Genomic DNA, 27235 nt, shown 5'->3' on the forward strand with positions numbered 1-27235 from the left:
TGAAATCACATTTCTTTATTCAGCCAACCATAAAATATACATGAACCTCTTGTGCTGAATGGTAGGGAGCGTGGCTAGCTAGACTCTTGCCTATCCTGCACAAAAGCATAGAAAAACGTAACGCTGCTCCACTTTCATTCAGCCAACAAAATTAAACAGATGAATATCCAGTTTCAAATCATTCCAAAATCCATGTGAGAAAAGACAAATAACTTTGACATACCAAGGATCAAGTGGTTTCATTAGCTAATCGAAGCAAGCCAAAAACTGATAAGAGCCAGGAAAATATATACCATATTAATATTCATGTTTCACCATACAAAGAGACCAGATGCTGTCCTACCATTGGTTTACACAGTGTTCTTCATCCAGAGCAAAGCATGCTGGGAGCTGTTTGCTTCAGTTCAGTTTCAGTGCTTTTTGTTTTGTTTTTTTTTTGTGGTTTTTTGTTTTTTTAAATATAAACATAGTGTTTTATTTGTGCATCATAGTTTTGTTCTCCAAACTGCCCCTACTTTCCTGCATCCACACAGCAATATGTGAAGGCACAAGATGATGAAACGTGGAAACTAAAAATAAATACAACAGGTAAAAAGAATAATTTATTTTCGAAGAGAAGACAGCAATGGCTAGCTTGCACTTCATGCCCATTACCATTAGCGTTACAATGCTAATATTTATTTTTCTCCACTGGCCCTCTATGATTTGAAAATAGAAGAAAATGCTATGATTTTTTCCCACTCAGAGGGACATAGGACATAGACATGTAGTAAAATCCTGTTTTAAAAAATAAATCATCTCTTTCCCCCTATGCAAAGTAGCATTTGTGGAATTAAGTGTGCATGAGAGATCACTTTGAAAGCTTCACAATCAGCCGTGTCTTCTTCTCATGGGACAATTTAAAACCTCCCCTCGTTTTCAAAAACCAGTTGAAAAAGAGCTTAATCCCGTAAGAGAAAAGAAATCAGTTTCAGACTACACCTACAAAATATTGGTCCCCAGGCTGATGATTCGTTACACTTTATTGCCATGTAGGGAGGCAGCTCGGCTGATCCGGCTGGCCAGAGCAATTCAGAGGCAAGCCATTGGACGAGAGAAGCAGAAGGTACGCTGAGGTATCTGCTGAAAGGTGCTGGTTGAGGTCAAGGCAGATGGAGAGAGGGGCTTGGGGCCATGTGTTTGTAAGTGTGTCTATGTGTGTGTGTGTGTGTGTGTGTGTGTGGGAGAGAGACTTAAGGCTCTGCGCAGTGGCCAGCTGCTAGGATAAAGCTGCCTCCACGTGATTAAGACAGGATGTAACTTCTCATCCTCCCTCTCCCTCTCAGTATGTCTCCGAGTCGGAATCATTGAGCTCGTCGTCTTTGTAGAAGCCGTGGTGCCCGATGCTGTTGAAGCTGCAGTAGGAGCTGTGTCCGCTGCGCAGCATGGGCAAGCTGTCGAATGTGGCGCTCTTGGCTGGGCTAGTGTAGTGGTTGATGGTACTGAATGGCAGGCTGGGCACAGAGCCACTGCTGGGAGACACAGGCATCATGGTGGCTAGGATGAGAGCCAGGCAGTCTGCCACGTCTTTATTGGGGGCACAGGCCAGGGCAGGCGTGTAACCTGGGATGGGGCGATTTATGATGAGAATTAATGCACTGTACACATGTAAGAAAATCCAAAAGTTATGTTATAATCTAAAAGATGTGTTTCTGTCACAAACACAAGTTACCATTTTCATCAACAGCTAGCACGCTTGCACCCTTGGCCAGCAGCTCCTGTACCACAACCGTCAGTCCGTTTCTGGCAGCCACGTGCAGCGGCCTACACAAAGAATGATTCAAAGTCAGCCACTGTTCTATACATTTCACACGTTAACTGACTATTGTACATGTGCTACCCCACCATGAGTCATACATACGTTTGTAAAGCTGCGTTGGTGGAGTTGATGAGATTTCTGTCCGTGATCTTCTCTAAAATCAACAAGGCACTGGTCTCATGTCCCTACAGAAGAGGACAAACGCAATAGTTAAGGAAGACTGATGATGTCCACCAAAAAAGGTCGTGTGTATGTGTGTATTTCCGCCTGACAGGGGTGAGGACATAGGTTTTTTAAAAAAAAACCAAAAAAAAAAAACCACACATTCAGAAGAAACATTCCAGTACTATCTGAAAGTTTAAGTCCACTATCAAAGTACAGTCGCTACAAGTAACAAAGGTATTAGTTCCAGTAGTACTGCTTTACTACTTATACCAAGTAACTTGTAAGAGACTTGTAAGTCTTTTAAATCAACAAAGTATCAGATTAACATAAATGCTTCATTTCTTAAACATTCACAATATATATTTTTAATAGTTTATGTATTTCTTGTCAGCTGGTTGGAAGCACAATTTACTCAAGGACAGGGGCTGATAAACATTCTGTTTGCAAACTGCTGTATGCAAATATTTTTACGGTTGCATACTGCACATAATGCCATCCTTCTTTAAACTGTCTCTAGTTTGATCCAATGATGGAGACAAGCTTTTTATGTAGCTATGTTTGCACACATATGCAGATATTAGGAAAAAAAAGGAAAAAAAAAAATTAATCTGTGTATATAGTATCTGTATACTATTTGCTGAGTAAACTGGTTATTGGGCTAAAATTCAGGTGACCTAAATCCACTTTAAGGAGGAGTATGCTGTTTACATGACCTTGAGTATCTTATAACCGCTGAAATGAAATCATGGTCAGATTATTAGTTTGCACACATTGAATTTTTTAAAAACTAACAAACATGCTGTAAGTTTATAGTTGTCTAAAACTGAGATTTATTTTTTTATCTGTTTTTTTCTCTGTTCACACAGTTCCTAATATATAGTGATAATTATCTTCTCTTAAAGCTGACTACTACCTAGTTAAATATGCGTTATTGTTGCTATTACTTCCAGTATGAAGAAATTTATTTCTTCATTTACACACTAGTCAAAAATTTGGACACACTAGACTGAATATATAATATTGAATAATCATAAAGACATTTTAAAATACTGCAGTTAAATAGTGAGTTTAACACCCCTATATAATTTTTTTTAATTAAGTAGTTTCTACTTTAAACAAAGTAGTTCTTTTATTTAAAACAACAACAACAACAACAAAAAACATGTAGTTCTGCTTTACAATTTAGGAGAAGCAGTTTGGTGCTTGGCCTATTTGGAAACTTTAAGAAAAGCTTCCTGGGTGAAGCTCCATAATGAAGCTGGTTAAGAACATAAGAATGTGCAAAGCTTCATCAAGAATACTGTTAACAATTTAAAATATAAAAAACCTGGAACACTCCGTAATTCCATGTGTGTTATTTCATGTTATTGCCACATTATTATACTAAAATAGTAGAAAATAAAGTAAAAATGAGCATGTAGTGTATATGTGTAGTTTTTCTTAGCAAAGCTAATTTTACATGCATTGCATTTTTTTTTTTTTAGTGAAATAAAAACAATTCTTGTGGACTGAGACTTTGAAACCCCACGCTGTGTGTGTATGCATGGGTGTACGTGGCAGGGTGGTTGTGACTGACCTTACTGCAGGCCAGGTGTAGTGCAGTGTTTTTATTGGCATCCTGCAAGGTCATGTCTGCTTTTGCACTGCTCACCAACAGTTCTGACAAAGGTAGAGAGAGAGAGAGACACAAACTGAGAGCTGAACCACACAGTTGGATTCCTTAAACATTTCCATTTTCTTCACTTTAGCAGCACTGTCCAGACTTGATTCAAATTCAGACATTAATTTGAAAATGCTCATTCAAACATGCATTTGCAATTACATTTCGCTTATGAGCAAAAATAATCTTCAATATAATTCAAATTCAATTGCAAAACATCTATTTGCATTTTTGTGCAGTGGCTGCTGAAATTAAAATGCAAAAATCCATTTGACATTTCGTTTTATGTCTAAAATGGTCTGATTAATTCATACTGGAAATAGTAATAGCAATCCTTTCATTTGTGACTGGACTCTCTTCTGCTCACGCTGTAACTTCTCCCAAAATAAAACATCTTTACATTTTAACTTCAACAATACACAATTGCCTCAAACACAGTGGGCGGGACTTTGTGGTGCAGAGTGGGTTTCTGAGGAACTGATGAAATTGGTAGATTCTCTTGTGAAGCTATAAATATGGAGAAAAGAGTTGCTAAGGTTATTTTATTTTAACACTTGCCAAAAAGGACATTTCACAACTAATTTCTTCATATTGCTGGGAATGTTGGAATGGCTTTTACTAACTGCATTTACTGTAGTTACAAATCCTGAAATATCACTGGATACACCATTTCACCCTTCAATTCACTACATTTTAATCATAACCACAGCCCACATGCATGAATAATACAATGAGCACTAACTGTATACATAAAAAAAACAAAAACAATCCACCTTACTTCACTTCCTACAGATCGATATTTATATTTGACTTGCATTATATTCATATATATGTATTCATATGGAGGTTATATATCTAATCTCCAACCCACAGAAGTACACTATATGGCCAAAGGTTTGGGGACACCAGACCATCATACCCAGACCAACCACTGACTCTGAATGCAGGACTGTTGGCTGTTTGCATGTTTTAGTCAGATGTCACTTTCTCCAAAACACCTGCCCACTGTGTTTGATTGACAGGTCCAGTCCAGTAAATCCTCACTGCAAACAATTAATTCCAGCCACTTGAATTCATGCCAGAGAAAGCCCTGGCCTCATGGACAGGCTCTGGTTTGGAGATGCCTTACCCACGGCGTTTGTCTGTCCGTTTTCAGCAGCCATCATGAGAGGGGTTTTGCCACCAGAGTCGACACAATTCACCTGGGCGTTGTGAGCTAGCAGAAGTTGCAGACACTCCACATGATCAGTGAACGCGGCAGCATGGAGTGGAGTCCTGCAATAATCAAAACAAATCAGTTCTTGCTGCATGTATTATATACATACTGTACACATCCTAGTTTCTATGACAGCGTACTGGGTTATGAGTTGATGCTGATTCTATTTGCTGTTGTCATGCAAAAATGGTTTAGTCTTAGAAAAGGGTTATAAGTCTTGATTATAGTCTTGGGTACAGAATATTATGCTATAATACAGGAGGATATTATGCTATAATAATCTAATGTGAGACACACAATCAAGATATAGCTTTCCTGCTAGTAGCTTTTACATATTAACCTAACACCTGCTTTAATACTACTTACAAATTAACAAACAAATATGAACTATCTGCTGTCTTACCTGTTTTTAGAGTCAGCAACATTGACAATCATAGGACCCAATGTGTCAATCAACATTTCTGCTGCTCCCTCATTGTCGTTTATCCTACAGTTCAAAATGAACATTGAACTTGTATTAGTGAGTGCTTATTTCTTAATTTTTTTCCCCAATCCACACAAAGATCAATCAGACTTACACGGCACAATGAAGTGGGCTGAAGGAGTTGCCCTCTGCTTTGTGGAACAGCTCCTGTTCCAGCAGCACTTCAACACATGTGTCATGACCTAGAAAGAACAAAAGATGACAGACGGAAAGAACTGACACGTGGCCCAAATGACAGACTCATTTGCACTGATAAAATATAACCATAGAATATAACCTTGTCGTCAGTGTGTGTGAGAAAGCTGTGTGTATTTCTGTAGTCACCATTGTAACAGGCCCAATGCAGAGGTGTGTATCCCTGGTGGTCTGTGATGACAGGGATGGAATCCAAAGACTGAGCTGCATGTAGCAGGCCACCCAAAACCCCCACGTGGCCACAGGCAGCAGCCAAATGTACAGGAGAACGGCCTCTACAGTCCCGCACCATGAAACTGGCATTGTGCTGCAGCAAGGCCTCCACACACTCTTCATGCCCCGTCACTGCCTGGAGGAGCCCCAAAACACCCACGTAAATGCAAGACTGAAAACTATTGTAAAACTGAGAATATGACCTAGAATTATATGCTGAACAATAAGGGCTGAACAGATAATGTGTCCTTAATGGATACAAATACAGATCAAATAGGAAGCCTTTTCGTTTGTTTTATATTTAGAAAGCTTGCCAGAAAGGTTCACATGGAAATCTGCTGGGTCGATTCATCCTTGGTAACTGCCTGGTCAGGGGAGTGGTGGTTTATATGTTTATAAGTTTGGAAAACAGAACCAACTACATTCATTAGAAATACAGGAGGCAGATACAATCAAAATTTATAACAGTGCAAACTGGAATTAAAAAACAAACAAACAAAAATAAACAACAACAAAAACAACAACAACAACAAAAAAAAACAGTCTCACACACAATTATGAATTGAGTGATATGGCTGAGATTGAGGAATGTCAGAGCCAGCATTCACACATCATGCTGACATTTCTACCTCTGGGTTCCTAGCAGGGTTCATATTTAACGAAAAACAAAACAAAAAGCACCTGAATACCAGATACACATAAAGATAGATAGTTGGAGCACTAAACAGATACAGATAGTGTTGTCGTGTTATACCCCTACTGAACGGCAAAAGAATGAAATATAAACAAAAAATAATGATGTATGTAAGACTTCTTTTCATTAGAAATGTAGCCATTGTTTGATAAGTATGTGTGTCCAGAAAGAGACAATTTACCCCTCTGTGTAATGCGGTGCGGCCCCACTTGTCTTTGGCTTCTACATTGGCTCCTTTATTGAGCAAAGAATACACGCAGTCTGTGTGACCACTCAACACAGCCAACATCAGAGGTGTCCTGGGAAACACAGTTAGCAGAGGATGCATCAGAGACAAATCAAGGCTTCTCAAATCTGAGAGATTAGCTTAGATTCACTCCAGGCATTGTAGAGTACTTTCAGCCAGATTGGTTGTGTAATAAAATAGCTTTCTTTCTTTATAGTCACTGTGACAGTACTGGCGAGGCTATCGGGCCAGGCCTGTTTTGATCTGAGTGTTGAACACTTGGCTACCACTACAGTCCTTTATGCACAACTGCACCTGCAAGGATCAAAAACATGTATTGTGTACTACATTATAATAAACAATCTCTGAAGTTTTACAAAGATGGTCTACCCTTTCAGAGAGAAAATATGTTGTTTGCAAAGCAGCTCAAAGCCTTTAGTCAAGGCAATTTAGAGTTTGAATAACAGCATCAGAATCTCTCCAGACAAAGGAAATCCTGTTACTGAAGCATTACTATGTCACCATAGATTGCTCTGTCTAAATAATAGAATGGCAAAAGACTATTACAGTCAAATTTATAAATAAATCGATAACAGCACAACTTACTGCCCAATGCCATCCTGAATGTCAACTGCGCTCTGTATGTCAGCATTTCCAATCAATAAACGCAGACAGTCAGAGTGGCCGTTTGTGGCTGCAAAGAGGAGAACAACACAATGGCTATGTTTACAAAGATCATTCTGATTGCAGATTCCAAATAAACTGTTTACTTGTGAGCTAAACACAGTTTATGTGCACTACAGATGTAATCTCTACCCAATTACAGTGAGAAATGACAAAATGAGTCATAATGTGCAGCTAATGTTTGCAGTGTTAAAATGGCTTGCTTTTTTAAATATCTTCTCCCTTATGCCAAATTTTTTTTTAAAAATTTTAAAAATTAAAAATAAAATATAACCATGTAACATTAACTGTGTAATGCTGGTCTGTCAAATGCAGTGACTTTTACAATGAATCTTGATGGATACCTGCTGCATGGATGGGAGTGCGTTTGTGAGTGTAGTCCTTGACAAGGATGGAGGCTCCTTGGTTGATAAGAACATCCACACACTCCACGTGGCCTTTAAAAGCAGCCAGGTCCAGCGGTGTGTGGCCCTGCGCCGTCCTCACATCTAGATCCAGCAGAGACTGCACGAGCACCTCGAGGGCCTGGTGATGCCCGTGATATGCCTGAAGAGAAACAGCACTTTGAGAACCATTCACAAGCACAGCACTCCAACCTTAAATATTCAGCATATATTTATACAGTGTATAAAAGCAGCAACGTGTAATACACATCCAACAACCTGACACACATCACAGAAAATGATTCACATTTAATAAGAAATATGATTACACACCTAGTAGTGAGGGATTTAACCAATCTCTAATCAGCAGTTTTTATGTGTGAAACTATACAGCAAATGTGGTATTACAGATGACATCTTAGGAAATGAATGGTGCAAGCAGCCACAAGTTTGCTATGTTGCAAGTCCTTGCTCTTCTCTTGTGTTCTCTGTCTGTTGCTGTAGTGTTTTTATTAGACTTTAACAAACCATTTCAGAACTGCTAACCCTAAAGAGGAATAATAAGTCTTAATAATAAGGGAGGGGTGGGGTGTAAAAGTAAAAATGTAATAAACAGTTTAAAAAAAAACAAACAAACAAACAAAAAAAAAAAACAGCAACACAGTACTTTTTCAATATATTACATATTTATTGATCACCGAAACCAGGACCAAAACACGTCTGTGCTGGCCGGCACAGGAGAGCAAAAGGAGTAAGCAAGATGTTTTTAATAATCTTCTAATAATCAATGCCATTAGAATTATTTGTAAAATCTTGGACACTTAATTCTATTTTATCCTTTATCGGTCAAAATTTTCTGCCTCTTTCCTTTTCCGCCCGAAAAAAACAAAGTGCTGTTTTTGACCATTTTTGGACTTCCGGTGGCTGAACTTTCAGTATATTCCTAATAAATATAATTAACTGATTGTACCTGACTGATTGTCTAATGTTGGCCAAGTCAAACCTACACTGATGAATTTTAATTCATGTTAATGAACTCAAAACATTCTTCATTTGCCTCAATAGAAATGAGTTGTGTGCATTAGTTTTTTTCCGCTTTTCAAGCAAAAACAAAAAAAATTCAAGACAAACGCACAATCAAAGAATTACTATTGTGGAAGGTTCCATGGGGTGTCAGTTAATATTCTCACATATGCACTTACAGAGAGATGCAGTGGGCTAACCGGAGCTCGAACATCAGAATCATTGAGGATGTCAGTCCCTGAGGTCTCCATTAGCTAGCAGACAATACGATACAATAAAAGTTCAAAATGAATTATAAGACAAAACTGGCAATATATCTGATATAAGGCTGAAAGCTAGTACTCACCACATCTAAAGGGGTTTCGCTTGCAATCTGAGAGAAACAAAACAAAATGACAATTATTATTGAAGAAAGCTGTATTTAGACAGACGAAGCTCATATAGATGTCAAAGAACTGCTCTTACCAGCTCCAGACACAGCCGGTGTCCATATGCAGATGCGTAGTGCACCGCATTATAACCCTGATTGTCTCGGATCCCTGGGTTAGCATCGTTCCTCAGCAAATACTCCAGGCACCTACCGCGAACAAACTCATTATATATACACTAGCAGCTAACAAAGACATGCAGTTAACATAAAGTGCTGTTCTCCATTCACAAAAACAAATCCAGTTTATCCTGTGACTCACTTTCCATCAGAGTCAGAAGCGGCAGCGTAGTGCAGGGGAGTGCAGCCCCTTTTGTCCAGGTCATTGACGCTGGCTCCTGAACCCACCATAGCAAATAGGCACTGATAGTTACAGTTTGCAGCTGCATAGTGCAATGGCGTCCTGGGAAGAACATGGCACGTTTAAAGTAAAGACAATGATGTAATATGCAACCCCATTATAAAAAGGGTTATGAGTATGATTTTTTTATGACCAATCTTTTAGTAACTTATAGACAATGGTTATGGTCAGCACTTTTCTACAAGACAGTTCAGACTCTCACATGTTAGGCAAGGGGCAAACAGTAAGCATTTAAAAGAACCTTCACAGAAAGAAGAGGAAAATGACAGGCAATGTGATCTATAAACACCACCTATACATAAAGCTATAGAATATATCTTGGCAGATAATTTTGATAGTTGGGCCGCTGTAGCAGAATAAGACTGTTAACTCACCTCCCAAAATTGTCTTTCTTGTTAAAATCTGCCCCTGTATTGAGGAGAAGATTGAGACAGTCCAGATTCCTGTAGAAGTAAATTAAAGTTTGAATTAGTAAGGCAAGCTCCCAAAATTTTTCATTCAGTATGTTACCCAAATTTCAAAAAGAAGAAATAGTAAAATCTCTGACCCTCCAGCTGCTGCAGCATGTAAACAGGTCCTTCCGAAGTCATCAGGAGTGTCTATATCAAAGCCTGTGAAAGAGAGAGAGGAGTCAGTGTACTGAAGAAGAAACCTACTCGAGAGACTAATGCATAGGTGCAATACACTGGGGTGGATCCTGACCACTTTTTGATATACCCATTCTGGACCTCCAGGGAGTCTCGGATCTAGTGGTGTTGTCCTGTGTGCTCTTTCTATATGCTCTTTCTTTGTCAAGTACTAATAGCAAAGTCATGGCCTTATGATTTCCACATGTGTAGCCTACAGAAGACCCCAACTATGTCACACTTGTCATCTTTCCCATTTTAGTCTAGTCAAAAAAATGAGCAACAAGCGAAAGCTACACTACTTCCAAAGGAAATCATCCTGGTGGTCATAGAACCACAGTTAATGTAACCTTTCCTTTTGTTTCCACCATTTTTTTTTCAAAGTGTAGTCTTCTAAAAATTTTTCATTTAATAGCTCACAGTTGAAACAGTAGCAAATTCTTTCTAAAGCCATTTTACATTGTGAGATTCCAGCAGTCTTTTATGATTATAACTTGCCACACTGTACAAGACCTTGGCAGAATTCTATAACACACAGTGTGATAATGTGTTCATGTCGGAGTACACAATGCAGATCCTAGGCCTACACTATACACTGATCAGCCATTACATTAAACCCACTGACAGGTGAAGTGAATAACATTGATTATCTCTTTACAATGGCACCTGTCAATGGGTGGGATATATTAGGCAGCAAGTGAACAGTCAGTTCTCGAAGTTGATGTGTTGGAAGCAGGAAAAATGGCTAAGCGTAAGTATCCGAGCAACTTTGACAAGGTCGTGATGGCTAGAAGACTGGGTCAGAGCATCTCCAAAACCTCAGGTCTTGCGGGGCGTTCCTGGTGTGCAGTGATTAGTACCTACCAAAAGTTGCCCAAGGAAGGAAAAACGGTGAACCGGCAACAGGGTTATGCGTGCCCAAGGCTCACTGATGTGCATGGGGAGTGAAGGCAATCCCATCTGGTCTGATCTCACAGAAGAGCTACTGTAGCACAAATTGCTGAAAAAATTAATGCTGGCTATGATAGAAAGGTGTCAGAACACACTACATATGATGCTGCGTAGCCACAGACTGGTCAGAGTGCCCATGCTGACCCCTTGTCCACCGCACCGAAAGTGACTACGATGGGCCCATGAGCATCAGAACTGGACCATGGAGCAATGGAAGAAGTGGCCTGGTCTGATGAATCACATTTTCTTTTACATCATGTGGATGGCCAGGTGTGTGTGCATCACTTACCTGGGGAAAAGATGGCACCAGGATGCACTATGGGAAGAGGGCAAGATGGAAGAGGCAGTGTGATGCTCTGGGCAATGTTTTGCTGGGAAACCTTGGGTCCTGGCATTCATGTGGATGTTACTTTGACACGTACCACCTACATAAACATTGTTGCAGACCAAGTACACTCCTTCATGGCAGTGGTATTCCCTAATGGCAGTGGCCTCTTTCAGCAGGATAACGCACCCTGCCACACTGCAAACATTGTTCAGGAATGGTTTGAGGAACATGACAAAGGTGTTGACAAGGTGTTGACTTGGCCTCCAAATTCCCCAGATCTCAGTCTGATCGGGCATCTGTGGGATGTGCTGGACAAACAAGTCCGATCCATGGAGGACCCACTTCGCAACTTACAGGTTTTAAAGGATCTACTGCTAATGTATTGGGGCCAGATACCACAGCACACCTTCAGAGGTATTGTGGAGTCCATGCCTCGACAGGTCAGAGCTGTTTTGGTGGCACAAGAGGGACCTACACAATATTAGGCAGGTGGCATTAATGTTATGGCTGATCGGTGTATGGCCAAAGATTTGTGGCCACCTGACCATCACACCCGTATGTGTGCCTTGCCCAAACTGTCGCCACAAAGTTGGAAGCACACAATTGTACAGGATGTCTTTGTGTGCTGTAGCATTACAATTTCCCTTCACTGGAACTAAGAGGTCTAGCCCAAACCTTGTGTATTCATTATGCATGCCCTTACATTATGCATTCTAAGATGACCGAGCTCAACTCCAGACCAAAGATTTTCCTTAACGATCATTTGTCCCCAGCACTTTTTTCCCCAAAAACTTAAGTCTGTGTACTAAAGTATTGGAGAGACAGTTTACCAGAGGACAGTAGTTTACGGCAGCAGTCTGAGAAGCCACTAAGAGCGGCTAAATGCAGAGGAAACATGCCATGGACACCCCGCCTACAAAACACCAGAAAAAACAAATAAGAAACACAGTGGTTATAATAAATTTATAATGTGCTACCATGTTGCAGTCAGTGCTACGTGTGGGATCTTTGTGTAAATGTTCAATTGTGTAAAAGAGGGAAAGCTGGCAAGAAAAAAAGAAAATAGTATCTTGTGAAAATAAGGCTACTTTTGTGAAAAAGTATTTTTAAATCATTCCAAGGCAAACGGAAAACATGAAGCCAGGGTAAACATTTGGATATTTTGCTACTTACATTAGCAGACACAAACAAATTTCATGCCAGAAATATATAGCAATTACAACTAATGGGTAACAGAATAATATCTGCAATAACTAGAATAATAATACTGTATGGTTCTATGACTTTATAGTCTGACTTTCTCAGACTTTATAATACAGAATCCATGTATTTAATTACAGGCTGCAGTTCCACCTTTGTCTAATTTACATAAAGAAAAGCAAGCTCTAAACCTTGCCAAACACAAAATCGGTGGTAATAACAGTTACCAAAATAATGCAAAATTTAAAAGACAAGTTGAGCAATTCAGGGTTCTAAATGTTTCCATATTAATCACCATAACGTACTATTACACTCACAGAGCACTTTATTAGGAACACCTGCACACCAATTTATTCATGCAATTATCTCATCAGCCAATCACCATCAGAATGGAGAAAAAAAATATCTCAGTGATTTTGACCGTGGCATGATTGTTGGTGCCAGACGGGCTGGTTTGAGTATTCCTATAACTGCTGACCTCCTGGAATTTTCATGCACAACAGTCTCTAGAGTTTACTCAGAATGGTGAACTAAAGAAAAAACAGGGAGTGGCAGTTCGGCGGACTGAAACGCCTTGTTTATGAGAGAGGTCAGCGGAGAATTGCCAGACTGGTTCAAGCTGACAGAAAGGCTATAGTAACTCGGATAACCACTCTGAACAATTGTGGTGAGCAGAAAAGCATCTCAGTATGCACAAAACACCGAATCTTGAGGTGGATGGACTACAAGAAGACCACATTTGGTTCACTCATGTCAGCCAAGAGGCTATCATGGGCATGGGCTCATCGAAGCTGGACAGTTGAAGATTAGGGGAAAGGAGAAAAAACAAAACAAAACAAAAAAAAACCACCTGGTCTTTTTCCAATTTTCCACCTCAGGGTTTGATGTATTGTGCATTCTGAGATGCATGCATCAACATCCATGCCATGGTTAAAGTCACTGAGATCATCTTTTTTCCCCATTCTGATGTTTGATATGAACATTACCTGAAGCTCTTGACCCGTATCTGCATGACTTTTGCATTGAGCTGCTGCCACATGATTGGCTGATTAGATAACTGCATGCATGTGCAGGTGTTCCTAATAAAGTGCTCGATGAGTGTATATTCAAATTCACGCAACCTTTTTACATACAGCATGCTTGCAATTTTCATGATGTTATATCAATGAAAATTACAAGTACATTTATACATGCTCCTGCCCTAGTAACATACGGCATGGTTCAAAGAGGGCCTAATATGACTGGCTCTGAAACGGAAGCAGTTTTAAAGGGCAGAGAGTTAACACTTACTTTGAGGTGTCTGCTCCGTTGGTAATGAGCGTGTTGATGAGGAGCTCATGTCCATATCGTGCTGCAATATGTAGGGGTGTGTTGCCATTTTTATCTTCACAGTCTATCTCAGCACCTATAGACAAAACCCCAGAGATAACTCATTACTTTGTGAATGGACAGGGTAACACATCTCTTCTACTTAAAATGCCATTTTGAAAAATCAGTTCCAGTGGGGAGGGGATTCCACCTCAATGTATTCACTGAAGAGTAGGTCATAAATAAAAAAATACTAAATATTTCTCAAATACTTGGCAAACAAAATGAAGTGAGTCCATTCATTCTTCAGAATGAATTTGTCCTCAACAACCCCTGATGTGAGGAAAGCATTTTTTGCTTGCACTATGCTTATTTCCTGAGCTAATAAAAATTTATTTGATTCTATACAGTTTAAATGTACATTTATAATAATCTGACAGTCCAATAAAGAAAATCTGCACAATGTATTTATTTACTCATAGTAAGCATGAACGCAAATGAAGCTCTGTGGTCCTCTGAAAAAAATCAGTAGTGGAAATGTGAACTGAAAAGCTTTTTGACCTGCAAAATACACTATGGCCAGAAGTATGTGGACACCTGGCCATCACACCCATGTGTGGTTCTTCCCCAAACTGTTGCCACAAAGTAGGAAACACACAATTGTATAGAATGTTTTTGTATGCTGTAGCAATACAGTTTCCCTTCACTGGAACTAAGAGGCCCAAACATGTTCCAGCATGACAATGCCCCTGTGCACAAAGTTAGATCCATGAAGACATGGTTTGCCAAGGTTGTATAGAAGAACTCGACTGACCTGCACAGATCCCTGACCTCAACCCCACTGAACACTTTTGGATTGAGTTGGAATGCCAACTACTTGCCAGGTCTCTTCGACCAACATCAGTGCCTGACCTCGCTAATTCTCTTGTGGCTGAACAGGCCCAAATCCCCACAGTCATGCTCCAAAATCTAGTGGAAAGCCTTCCCAGGAGAGTGGAGGTTATTATAACAACAAAGGAAACCTAAATCTGGAATGGGATGATATGGGTATGATGGTCGATGGTCAGGTGTCCACAACGTTTGAAGGAGTTTTACTTGACACTCAATGGCAAAGCATAATACTTCTTGGTTCTGACCACTGAAATGAAAAAATCTACAAAAGCAAGAAAAAAAAAAAAGAAAAAAAAAAGCTCTGAAATAAAGCCATATGTAGCTGCAACAAATTATGTATTATGGCATTAAGGTATATAAATCAGACAGCCTTTTTTAGTTTTTCACTATATACACTTGCCATCCACTTTATTAGGAACAGCTGCACATTCAGTCTCTAGAGATTACAGAAAATGGTCTGAAAAAGACATAACATCCTGTTTGTGTAAGGTCTGCAGGCTGAAACACCTTGTTGATGAGAGAGATCAGAGGAGAATGACCAGACTGGTTTGAGCTGACAGGAAGTCTATAGTAACTCAAATAAGCACTTTTTACAACCGTGGTGAGCAGAAAAGCATCTCAGATCATACAACACATCAAACCTTGAGGTGGAATGGCTGTTGTAGCCCATCCACCTCAAGGTTCGATGTTTTGTGCATGCTGAGATGCTTTTCTGTTCACCACAGTTGTAAAGAGTGATTCTTGTTGTAAAGAGTTACTATATCCTTCCTGGCAGCTTGAACCAATCTAGCCATTTTCCTATGACCTCTCTTATCTACAAGGCGTTTCCACCCACAGAACTGTTGCTCACTCAATGTTTTTTGTTTTTCACACCAGTCTCTGTAAACTCTAGGACTGTTGTTTGTGAAAATCCCAAAAGATCAGCAGTGTCTGAAATACTCAAACCAGCTCATCTGGTATCAACATCCATGCCATGGTTAAAGTCACTGAGGTCACATTTTTTCCCCATTCTAATGTTTGATGTGAACATTAACTGAAGCTCTTGACCTGTATTTGCATGATTTTTGCATTGCGCTACTGCCACATGATTGGCTAATTTGATAACTGTATGAAAGTGCAGGTATACAGGTGTTCCTAATAAAGTGGACATGAGTGTACATTTATGAGGCATAATTTTCGTGTGGGTTTGACAAGCATGTGTGTATCAGATGGCAGAACACAAAGATGATTTTTGACAGTGTAGGAATGAAATAAACCACCAACTGATGTCACAGTGGATCACAACATTTTTATATATAATAACTTTTTTGTGAAACTGACGAGAGTTGTTTTTAAAACCAAAGCTTGTACTATTAAACACATGCCATGTTCAGGATGTTCAAGAGATTCAAGAAAGAAGGGAGTCATAAGATACGTTACATGGATTATGCATTACCCACCATTTTGAATGATTGCTTGCGAACGAGAGAACCTCCCATGGATTGCAGTCATGTGCAAGGGAGTTTTCCCATCTTTGCTCTATAAGTTGAAATGAATTTAAAATATGTTAGACAGAACTGAACTTTGCTCATACCACTTCCATGAGACCTTGTGTAGATAATTACAGAGTGCAGTAAGACAGGCTTTGGCATGCATGATATCAGAAAAACGTAGTCTGTGCAAGCCTCTGACCTTGATGTTGACGTCGGCTCCATTTCCTACGAGCAGCTCGAGACAGAGTGCACCGTGCCGTGAGGCAGCAGTGAAGTGCAGAGGTGCGAAACCCTTCTCGTTCACCTGGTTGACATTGGCCCCACATTCTATCAGCTCGTTCACCACCACATCCTGCCCATTATAGCAGGCCACGTGCAGTGGTGTGTTCCCGTATGCATTCGGCTCATTGATCTACAGAGAGCACAGTCAGTCAGAACATTAAAATTAAACAAAATCTGTCAGATATTAAACAAAAATAATAATAACCCTAGTTTAATTTCAAATTTATGAAATATATAGAAATATCCAATAATTGGAAACACACAGACTATAATATAGCACTGTTAAGTGTAAACTGCCATATGTGCTTTGTATAGTGCTTTATAGTATTTTCTTTTTATTTTAATTAACTTCCTCACCATGCAGCACTTTGGTTGACATCTGCTGTTTTAAATGCACTTCATAAATACACTTCAAGATCACGAAAGGGACAAAGGAATGGTGATTTAACGCTTGAATACTTGATTAAAAAGACCATCTAGGCCATGATGATTGTCTCCTAGTGCTGGTGACTAAATGCATTCAGTTTAGACTTATAGCTAAGAGACGATTTGATTTGCAGTGTAGCTAGCGGACTAATTTCTACAAGGTTGTTCACATAATCTGTAGGGTGAGGATTAACTGGCTGAAAAAAGTCATGAGTTTTTGTGATTCTAGAGTACCAGTTGAAAAATGACAAACCCCTTCAAATATTAGGTTGCTACTCCTATGCAAATTCTATAGGTGATAGCAATAGCATTACAGGCAGGATGCAGCAATTACCAAATTCCACACAACCCACTGATATAAATAACAGGGGTGCTGGTTCCAAATAGACATTTAAAGTATTCACACTTATTAAAGGTGGCACATTAATTCAAACAAACAAATTAATTCAAACAGGTTTTCCAACTGTTGTTCCTGGTAACATCACCCTACAGCTATTCATATTTTCTATGGCTTTTTTCCATGTTATGCATTTTATTCCAATGCCACAAGTCATTATCATGAGACTCACATCCACTCCCAGGTCTAACAGGTATTTGACCACGCTAATCATCCCACTAGAGGCTGCTGCATGCAGAGGTGTATAGGCCTTCTTATCTTTACACGTCACCTCAGCACCATGAGACACTAACAGCTTCACCACCTCCAAATGACCTGAGAGAGAAGGGGGTTTGACAGAGGAAGAGATGTAGTGTCACACAGCAGACCTTATACTAACAGATTCTATACACTATCACAAGATAATTATGTACAATATCAGGGAAAGAGGTTGCAGAGAAGACCTTACCCATGTATGCGGCCCAGTGGATTGCCCGCCGGTCCTTTTTATCAAACGCATTAATGTTCGCTCCTCTGGACAGCAGTAATCTTACCATCTGAAAACAATGGCATGTGCTATTATCTACACTGTAATTATATTATATATGCTCAAGGCTTCTAATGTAAAAATGCTGAGTCATAGGGGCAGGGGTACACCTACCTCAAGATGGCCACTGAAGGCAGCATGGTGCAGCGCTGTGCGGCCTGCTCGGTCTGACACATTCACATTGCTCAACAAAGGCACCAGTGCCTCAGCACAGCGCACTGCTTTGTTAGCTGCGGCTACGTGCAGTGGCGTCTGCCAGTTCTTATCCCGTGCGTTCACATCGGCAGAGTGCTTCAATAGCACCTGCACTGCCTCCTGCATGGAGAAACACATAGTAGCTTGCCTTAATGGCAGGAGGTACAGTGTGCACTATATACAGTGAAATGTGTAGAAACTGTAGTGAAGTTTTCAGAAAGCATTACCTCACTGCATGAGGCTACTGCTCGATGCAGAGGAGTCAACCACTTATTGTCTTTGGCATTTACTCTCGCCCCTGTAGAAAGACAAGACCACCATTCAGTAGAACAGCATCAAAGCAAACTTGTGATAATTAACGTGACATTGCCAAAAAACACACACAGACACACAACAGAGATGCATTCTTCGTGCCTCCTTCATCAGAGCAAAAGTAGCTTGCACTTACCTGATAAAATCAGGAGCTCTATGATTTCAGCATCTCCTAGGTAGGCAGCAGCGTGAAGCGGAGTCCTTTTCTCATTATCCTACAGTATACAGAAAGACACTGCTTGTTACTTCCAGATTTTAGTCTGAAAAATTAAATTTTCACTGAAACAGTTATTAAAAAAAAAAAAACTTTAAAAAAAACACAGTTTGCTCAAATTTTCTCTTTTATGTTATTTATTTATCAGGTGAAGAAATGTCCTATTAAAAGAATGTAAGTCTGAATACCAATAACTTCAATTTTCGGTATTTTATTTTTAAATTATTTTCAATAATTTTTTCACTATTTTGTATTTTTTCAATACTCAAGGTTGTCCTTTAAAAAAAATGCAGTGCTTGGTCATTACTTTTCAGTTTATATTCCATATAGTCCATGCATAGTTTTGCCCAGGGATTTTTATTTCAGTGCATAACTAGGAAAAAAACGATAATTAACTAAAAACTTACTTGCGCATTTACATCCTCTTTCTTGAATATGAGGGACCGTACTTCATCAGGGTCAACGTTGAAAATAGCTTTTAGGAGGGGAGGCTGAAAGATAAGAGATTAATTTGACAGTTAATAAAAACATATCCTTAAAGCATCTTAGAGCACCAAAGTATTTACTATAAACATTATGATGCTTTTTACATTTATACAACAAGGCTCTGATCAGACTACACCAAAAAAATCCATGACACTAAAGCCACAAAAACAAAAACAAACAGAAAACATAAACCATATTGCCTCTTAATGACTCAGCAATTTTGTCAGACGACAGCTGGTGGTGATTAAGGGGGAGATGAACTGTGACAAGATTAGTGGTGAATGATTTATCCACCACAGCATCTGTATGAAGTGTAATTTAAAAAACCTGATGATGTTTAGAGCTTGGATTTTGATGCAAGATTATGAGAATTATAAGAATTTTGTCCTTTACTGGCATACTCCCTTGCTTTTCCTGTCAAGAGACAGATACTAATGAATCACAATATGACTAGAAATATGTTTCCAAGTTCAACTTGGAAACTCAAAATGGTCAGATTAGATTTCTCTCTTTCTCCGTGTTCCTCAGGAGCAATACCAGGAAGAATAATTTCTGAGAAATATAAACGTGTCATTAATTAACTTCACCCTCCTTTTCACATACAGCTAGTTAGTTCATGAGTGTGTATAGGGTCAAAGAGGAACACATGCAAGCCCAGGAAAGAGAATTTATCTGCATTTTGTTCTAATATCATTCTGATTCAGGTCTAATTCAGGTCCTAATCACAAGTATTATCTGAAGATCCAAAATGGTCTGTTTACTCCAGACGACAGTACACAGCGGTGATATATGGGCAAGGTGTCCAGGTATACTGACCACTGCCCTGGCATAATTTGTTGAAAAAGAAGTGTTAGAGTGAGAAGAATTGAATGGAGCTGGTAAAGATTCTCTTTCTTCTTAATTCCTGGCGAGTTTCATTGCTTAGTAAAGAATAAAGAATTCTAAAGAATCCGATCAACTGTGCTGCACTCTGGCATATTCAGCTCTTATATTATGTGACTTTATGGATATAATACATGACCAACAAAGAGGACAAACTGAAGGAATACAGTTGCTCAAAATACATCTACACAGACCTATCTACTGAAATCATGTGTTAAAATAGTTGCTGGGTATTTTTGCCCTGCTGGTCTACATGTATTATAACACTCAGTGCAATCCACTGCCCGTTCAACCAACAGGAATTACCCAGTTTAAAGTAATCACATGGTGCATTTTCAAGTGCCAAAATGCAACTGCTAGATAAACATAATTCAAATCAATATCAATTCCTTACTGACAATGATATATGGTGACGCTTCGAATTTTCTTTAAGCTGTCTCGGGCTGTTTATAACCTACGCGCTGGGTGCACTGCTCACGTGGAAGCTCTGAACTTCTGTTTCGATCAGCATTTTTTGCTCCTGCATGAGAGACAAGATTTCTTAAGACAACATGAACTATTCTAGATAATATCCTGTATGATTTCCACTTGTACTAGTGCAAATGCAGCTCTGCCTCTGCTCTGTGGTCAATGTGCTACATGAACCTTACTAAATCAGCGAAAATGCTTCATTTTCCTAGACAAATCTTTGAAATAATCTGGATCAATCATCAAGCACTATATGGTCAAAAGTATGTGGACACACGACTATCTCACACAGCTGTGCCCATGGGCATCAACACGGAGTTGGTTCCTCCTTTGCCGTTATAATAACTTCCACTCTTATGGGAAGGCTTTCCACTAGATTTTGGAGCTGTGTGTGGAGTTTGCCATGTTCGCCCTGTCTGTGTGGGATTTCTCCAGGTTCTCCAGTTTCCTCCCACCTCCCAAAAACATGCACAAGATAAACTGCCCCTGGGTGTGGATGTGCATGTGATGGCCTAGAATCCCATCTGGGGTGAGTTCCTGCCTCATGCCCAGTGTTCCCTAGATGGGCTGTGGATCCACCATGACCCTGACCAGCATTACAGCGATTACCAAACATGAGTGAGTAACTCCAGCAGTTATGGATGTTGAAAAGAGCTGAACAGGTGAGGATAAGAAAAAGAAAGGGGACAGTGATAGGTACAGACCCTAATACAGATAATGCATTCTTATCTGTTTATTTCTAATATCTGTCATATTTATTAGTCATATTTATCCACAACCACCACTCAAGTATATTTCAAATCTGTGAGTAACACTAGTACAGCTTTATCATTGCATGTCAGCAAGCTCATCTGATATAGACCAGAAAGACAATACAGTAATTATGAGGTGCTAGCCTAAGTGGTACTGGCAGAAAGGACAATAGCTGTTCCTGCCAACAACTTTATGCTTATCATGGAAGTAGATTGTACAGTCAGCCAACTTCTGCAAATACAGCTCTGACAAAGCACACTGATCACTCAAGTGCATGGGTGAGCACGCTGGCACACAGGACTAACAGAGCCATAATAAGAACACCAAATGGCCCTGCTTCTCTGAGCAGGGTACATAATACAGCTTTGTAATCTGCTTAACGCATGAATGAGTAAAATAAGAAAAACATAAATCTCAATCCAGAATGGGGGGATTAATAATTTTAGAATGGTCATGAATGGTGTGCTTGTGTACTGCCTTGCTTTTCTGTCCATACCAACCACTTACTGCAAAAACGATCAAAAATTCTTGATAATAGTATTTTAGATAAGCTTCCCTGATTGCGATTTGGTTTTTGTTTAATGTGGAACATCACATTAGCCAGTTCAAACATGCAAAAACAAATGGATTTGGACGGATGAGATTAGGCTAATAATTAACGCAGGGTTGACATGTGGGAAGAAAAAGCAGGATCAAACCAACAAACTAATGCTAATATTTAACAATAAACAAGCCTGATCGTTCCATTGCAAGCATGTACTATGACAGTGCTTATGTTATCTTTTTTTGCTTAAAGCTCTGTACAATGGTATCAGTGAAGTCACACATTATCAAGCATGTGCAGCAACAAAACATGTGAATAGACAGTTCTGTGCTTAAGCTCCAGTTTGTAACAACTGTGACTCGCACTGATAGAGCGCTCCCTTCATTTCTGTTCAGCCATCATGTCTCCAATATGGCCTGAATGCCTAGGTAAAGTCAGCTGTTTGCCAAAATTAAATCACCAAATTGTGGTCATTGTTCAATACATTCAACAAATTTTATAAAGGATGCCAGCATGTTCTGATAAAAGCAGATAAATGGGGCTGAGAACAACATCAGCACCATGTGACCCTGAAGTGGAAATACCAAGCTTTCTTTCACACTGAGGAAAACAAACAAAGATCTTTTTTGCTTCTCATAAGACATTTTTATCTAAAACCGGGCTATTTAAAGAGCTTGCTGGACAGGATTTCCACACACATATACGACAAAAAGCCACTTTACTGCAAATTCTCATTAATGACAAAAGATCCTGCTAAAGCTAATCTCTGAAGGCAGACGACGAACTGGCCACTAAGATTAAACCTACTGTGGCTTGCTCTCAGCAGCTTCATTACTTTTAGTATTTCCATCATTTCTATAATTCTGCTATCTACTTTTAGTGTGCACTGCCCTAACTAAGACATGTCACTACAGTATTGCAGATCTCTGGCGGTTATGGGAAATATGCAGGCTATGAGTAAGAGGAACAGGAGGATTCGTCACACATTCTTTGCTAGTCCATTCTTTGTCACACACTACACATACAGATGGACTACCCTAGAGGCCTTATTGTGTGACATTTTCATATAAATTACTTTTGGCATAAATAGTGAAGTTAATATGCATGTACACATTTTTTTCTGAATCAAAATGTATTTAAATAGCTTTTACTTAAAATTAAATAGTTTCCCAAAACATGATTGAGGAGCAATTTGGTGCTCTGCCTATATGGGAAGTTTAAGAAATGTCTGCATGAAGCTCCATCATGAAGCTGGTTAAGAAGACAAGACTGTTCAAAGCTTCATCGTGTATTTGAAATCTAAAATACTTTTGGTTTGTTTAACTCTTTTCTTGGCCACTGCACAATTCCACATGTGTAATACCATTAATGTCTTCACTATTATTCTAAAATAATAGAAAGAAGTACAATGTGTCACAACGTTTGACTGCTAGTGTACTTACGATGCTTAAGTAGCTGAAGAGATCTGACCATCCCACCCATATGTGCTTTTTGAACATCCCACTCCAGAAGTTCCCCCTTTGCTGTTATAATATCCTCCACTCTTCTGGGAAGGCTTTCCACTAGATTTTGGAGGGTGGCTGTGGGGATTTCTGCCCATTCTGCCACAAGAGAATTAGTGAGATCAGGCATGGATGTTGGGCAAGAAGGTCTGGCAAGCAGCTGGTGTTCCAACTCAATCCAAAGGTGTTCAGTGGGGTTGAGGTCGGGGCTTTGTGCAGGTCAGTCGAGTTCTTCCACTCCAATCTTGGCAAACCATGTTTTCACGGAACTCACTTTATGCACAGGGGCATTCTCATGCTGGAACATGTTTGGGCCTCTTAGTTCCAGTGAAGGGAAATTGTAATGCTACAGCATACAAAAACATTGTAGACAGTTGTGTTTTTCCACCTTTGTGGCAACAGTTTGGGGAAGAACCACACATGGATGTGATGGTCAGGTGTCCACATATTTTTGGCCTTATTTGACTTGATTTGTTTATATTGGCAATATAAACATATTGGTTTGACAAAATTGAGTGACCACACTTGGAAATTAGGTCAAGTTAAGGTGGATTTGAATTAAATTGAGTGCAAAAAACAATAGTGAAATGCTACATTTAACACTCTACATACAGGAGGTCTTCCTTACTGGTGCATTAAATTCCTTTCGGTGCCAGTGCTGGGTGGTAGGATTGGGATGAAGATGTAGCCAAAGCTCCAGCTGAGATCAGCACACGTTTGAAAAGACTCCATTAGTACAGGCTGACAGTGCTAAGCTGAAACAAAGCACTATTTTGTCGCACACGGCCCTAACCCTCCCACACGCAGAAGAGATTTTCACTGCCTTTTCAAATGCTCTGTTCACGTTTCTGTCTCCTTGGAAGAGCTCCACTAGCTATGACTATCACCATGGTGAAGGCACTTTGGTGGCTCTTCAGGCTGTAATTGTGCTCTGTCTGGTGTAAACACATACGTGTGTATACACGGATGTACAAACATACAGCACCAAGCTTTGAAACACCTAGAAATCTAGTTAGTCCACTTGTCTATCTCGTTTGTTAATCTATGCAACTGAAAGCAAAGGAACAACTACACCAAGGAGTTTGTCAAGATCTCAGCAAGCAAAAGGGGTGGTTAATGATAAATAGCCCTATATACATATACACTCACCATCCACTTTATGTCATGTGGCAGGCAGACAGTGCTAAGCTGAAACAAAGCACTATGTGGCATCAACAAGCATTTCTCACTGGATGTTTTTTTTTTCTTTTTGACCCTGGTCCATGTAAAGTCTAGAGACTGTTGTGCCTGAAAATCCCAGAAGTTCTTGAAATACTCAAACCAGCCCGTCTGGCACCACCACATTTATCCCCCATTCTGATGCCTGATGTGAACATAAGCTGAAGCTTTTGAACTGTATCTGCATGATTTTATGTACTGCTGCGCTGCTGTGTGCCGCAGTGCTAATCAAGTAGAAGGTGGATATATACCTATATATAAAGATTAACTTGTAAAAGATATTATAATATACTGTCAACACTGACATTTTGACTTGGGATCTATTTGTTTAAACCAATAGACCAATAGTGTCCAATGCTGGAGTCAACAAAAAGTGAGATAACTTTAATATGTCAAAATGTTTTATATAATGTAGTTTAATGCTACTTATAAACTTGGTCATATGTGTACATACACCAAGTTGCCAGTTTATAGATACATTTAACCTGTACCTACACTCACTGGCCATTTTATTAGCTACATCTACAATATAGATCACTTTTTAGGAATACAGTTAATGCCTATAGCCACTCTGCTGTTATGAGCAATCTGTCAGCCCCCTCTATAGCATCCATCAATGAAAACCACAATCAGTAGATAGATAGATAGATAGATAGATAGATAGATAGCTTTATTAATCTCAGAGGGATATTCACACAGGACCACAACTGAGACATTGGTTTGCTGTTGGATATATTATTAGTAGTGAAATGGCAGAAGATGTAGCACTGCTACAAGTGTATCAGGCATTATGGTGTTGTTGCTAAGTTGAATCTGAGCAGGAAAATGAGCAAACTGTGCAGGACTGGAATTGAAGACTCCTGCCCGACAGCCTGTTGACCACATGTATACTGTTGGCTGAATATGTTTGGCGAACCCTTCTCAACCATGTTACAGTGTCAGGGTTAGTTACACTGTATGACTGGATGGTTTCCTCACAGCTGACTTTTTCAAAATACTCTTAAAATGCATTTCATTCTATTACCATCTAACTGTTCTTCACATTTCATCACATTCCTTACACCAGTTGTTCTCATTTCTTTGGTGTCTAGCTGTGACTCTTCAGAAAATTTCACACTCTGGACTCCCCCAAGTCATACTACAGCGTTAAACCGTGATATTTTCAGACTAGGTATTCACACTGTGAAATTTTCAAACAGTAACACCTCTACAAGCATGCAATGACACTGGGATTTTAACCACTTTAACATCACTTCTATGCCTGATACACGCATACCAGGAAAACACACACACACACACACACTTTTCATGCTAGATAGGGTAGAAGGGGGTTGAGATATTACCCATAGCAACAGATGGGCTACAGGCAATAACTTCTTACCTACAAAGTGTGCCTAGATGTTACCCAAGTGCACTATAAAGTGCCACTGAGTGCACACTTCACTTCACTTAAACTTAAACTTGAACTTATATTCAGCTTTGAGTAATCAGATGGCTACAAATCAGATACCACAAGAAACTGAAAGCGTGTGATGAAAATTAAAGTTGAAAAAGATCCAAGCTAAGGAATTGAAAACCCAAGATCAGAGATCCACCTAATCCCAGTACTGACTGACCACGTGAGAGATAATTTCACTGCCTGAGCTTTAGGACATGTTATAGTAGCTAAACAGAATAGTTAGGCTAATGTTACTTTGACAGATCAGCTCCGAATGAACCATACTGAACAAACCTCAAGCTAACCGATAACGTTAATTATATGTCATACACAACTATTATATGACCTAACTACTAATTTAATCACTTGCTATACTTTTTACCCTGTGACCCGTTAGGTTACCATCGTGGCCTGCGGACAAGTAGCCAAGCTAGCTGGATAGCTAGCACAGCTGGTGGCGACCCAATTATCATGGAGCACGCTAACCTAGCCACGTTAGCTCATGAGCTAGCTTACAGCTTAATCACATCATACCGAGTTCTACAGTTATACCGCTCAATAAACTTTTATAGGAGAACCGACAACTCACTGACAGGACAAACCTACAAAAACATTCAGTTTTACCGCTGAATGATTGCAATGCTATGTTTTAGCTAGCGGTGGTTTGTAGGTAGCCAGTTTAGCTGGCTAAGGATTTCAGGCATCACTCACCTGGTCTCTAATTTTGAGAACCACCATTTTCCGACGGTCTTTAAGGCTCTCAGGCAAACAATAGCTTCTTTCTCCAACTCCTCAACGCTGACAATCGTTATCCGTGTAACTTTAAAACTTCCACCAGGTCAGACATTTCCTTTAGTTAGCTACTAAAGCACAGGGGTAAGAAAACTCCATAACATTACCGCCACTACGGCGCTGCAAAAAGAGGAGAGGTGATTGGTTAGACAGGCACTATTGACGTAGTAAGAGAGGATTTGATTGGTTAGAAATAACAGCAGCTCTTCTTGGAAGCTCGGGTCAGTCAGTAATGTGGAGGCATTTCCAATGTGGATTAGACCTGGTTAAATTTAGGAAACTGATGACCTGTATAATGCTAAAATACTGCTAATTGTTTTGTGTGTGAGACATGAGTAATAATACTATTGACACTACTAATGGAAAATTAATTTAGGCTACTTTTTATTCATAAGACGTGCCTATATGAAGAGTTAAGAAGAGTTGCTTAAAAATATTTCCATGACACATTCGTGGACAAATGCGTAGTTTTAATCAATGCTGTGATTCAGTCTG

The 27235-nt window shown here is 39.6% G+C and overlaps 1 protein-coding gene across 1 annotated transcript; it reads right to left on the bottom strand.

Annotated features, from left to right (window-relative positions):
- Nucleotides 1-26881, bottom strand: ankrd28b (ankyrin repeat domain 28b). Its single transcript, XM_034305925.2, has 28 exons — nt 26660-26881; nt 19065-19148; nt 18580-18658; nt 18359-18429; nt 18051-18251; nt 17859-17946; nt 17583-17725; nt 16505-16717; nt 16273-16351; nt 13925-14039; nt 12265-12347; nt 10077-10140; nt 9904-9972; nt 9431-9571; nt 9207-9318; nt 9088-9114; nt 8921-8995; nt 7680-7881; nt 7258-7345; nt 6607-6724; nt 5648-5867; nt 5418-5505; nt 5243-5326; nt 4753-4898; nt 3540-3622; nt 1901-1983; nt 1712-1803; nt 1-1602 (listed from the first exon to the last, which is right to left on the bottom strand). Exons 1-28 carry the CDS (start codon nt 26684-26686, stop codon nt 1322-1324), a joined length of 3156 nt encoding a protein of 1051 aa, XP_034161816.2. The 5' UTR covers nt 26687-26881; the 3' UTR covers nt 1-1321.
- Nucleotides 26882-27235: the final 354 nt, after the last annotated feature.

This window comes from Pangasianodon hypophthalmus, chromosome 1 (assembly GCF_027358585.1).
Source record: "Pangasianodon hypophthalmus isolate fPanHyp1 chromosome 1, fPanHyp1.pri, whole genome shotgun sequence".
Lineage (NCBI taxonomy): Eukaryota > Metazoa > Chordata > Actinopteri > Siluriformes > Pangasiidae > Pangasianodon > Pangasianodon hypophthalmus.

What these genes read in the sequence shown, in the direction of transcription:
- ankrd28b (XM_034305925.2), bottom strand. Translation starts at nt 26,686, where the DNA reads ATGGTGGTTCTCAAAATTAGAGACCAG. An exon ending in GCAAGCAATCATTCAAAATG is followed by an intron (nt 14,040 to 16,272) that starts GTGGGTAATGCA and finishes TTTTGTCTATAG; the next exon opens with GTGCTGAGATAGACTGTGAA. An exon ending in ACCAACGCAGCTTTACAAAC is followed by an intron (nt 1,804 to 1,900) that starts GTATGTATGACT and finishes TTCTTTGTGTAG; the next exon opens with GCCGCTGCACGTGGCTGCCA.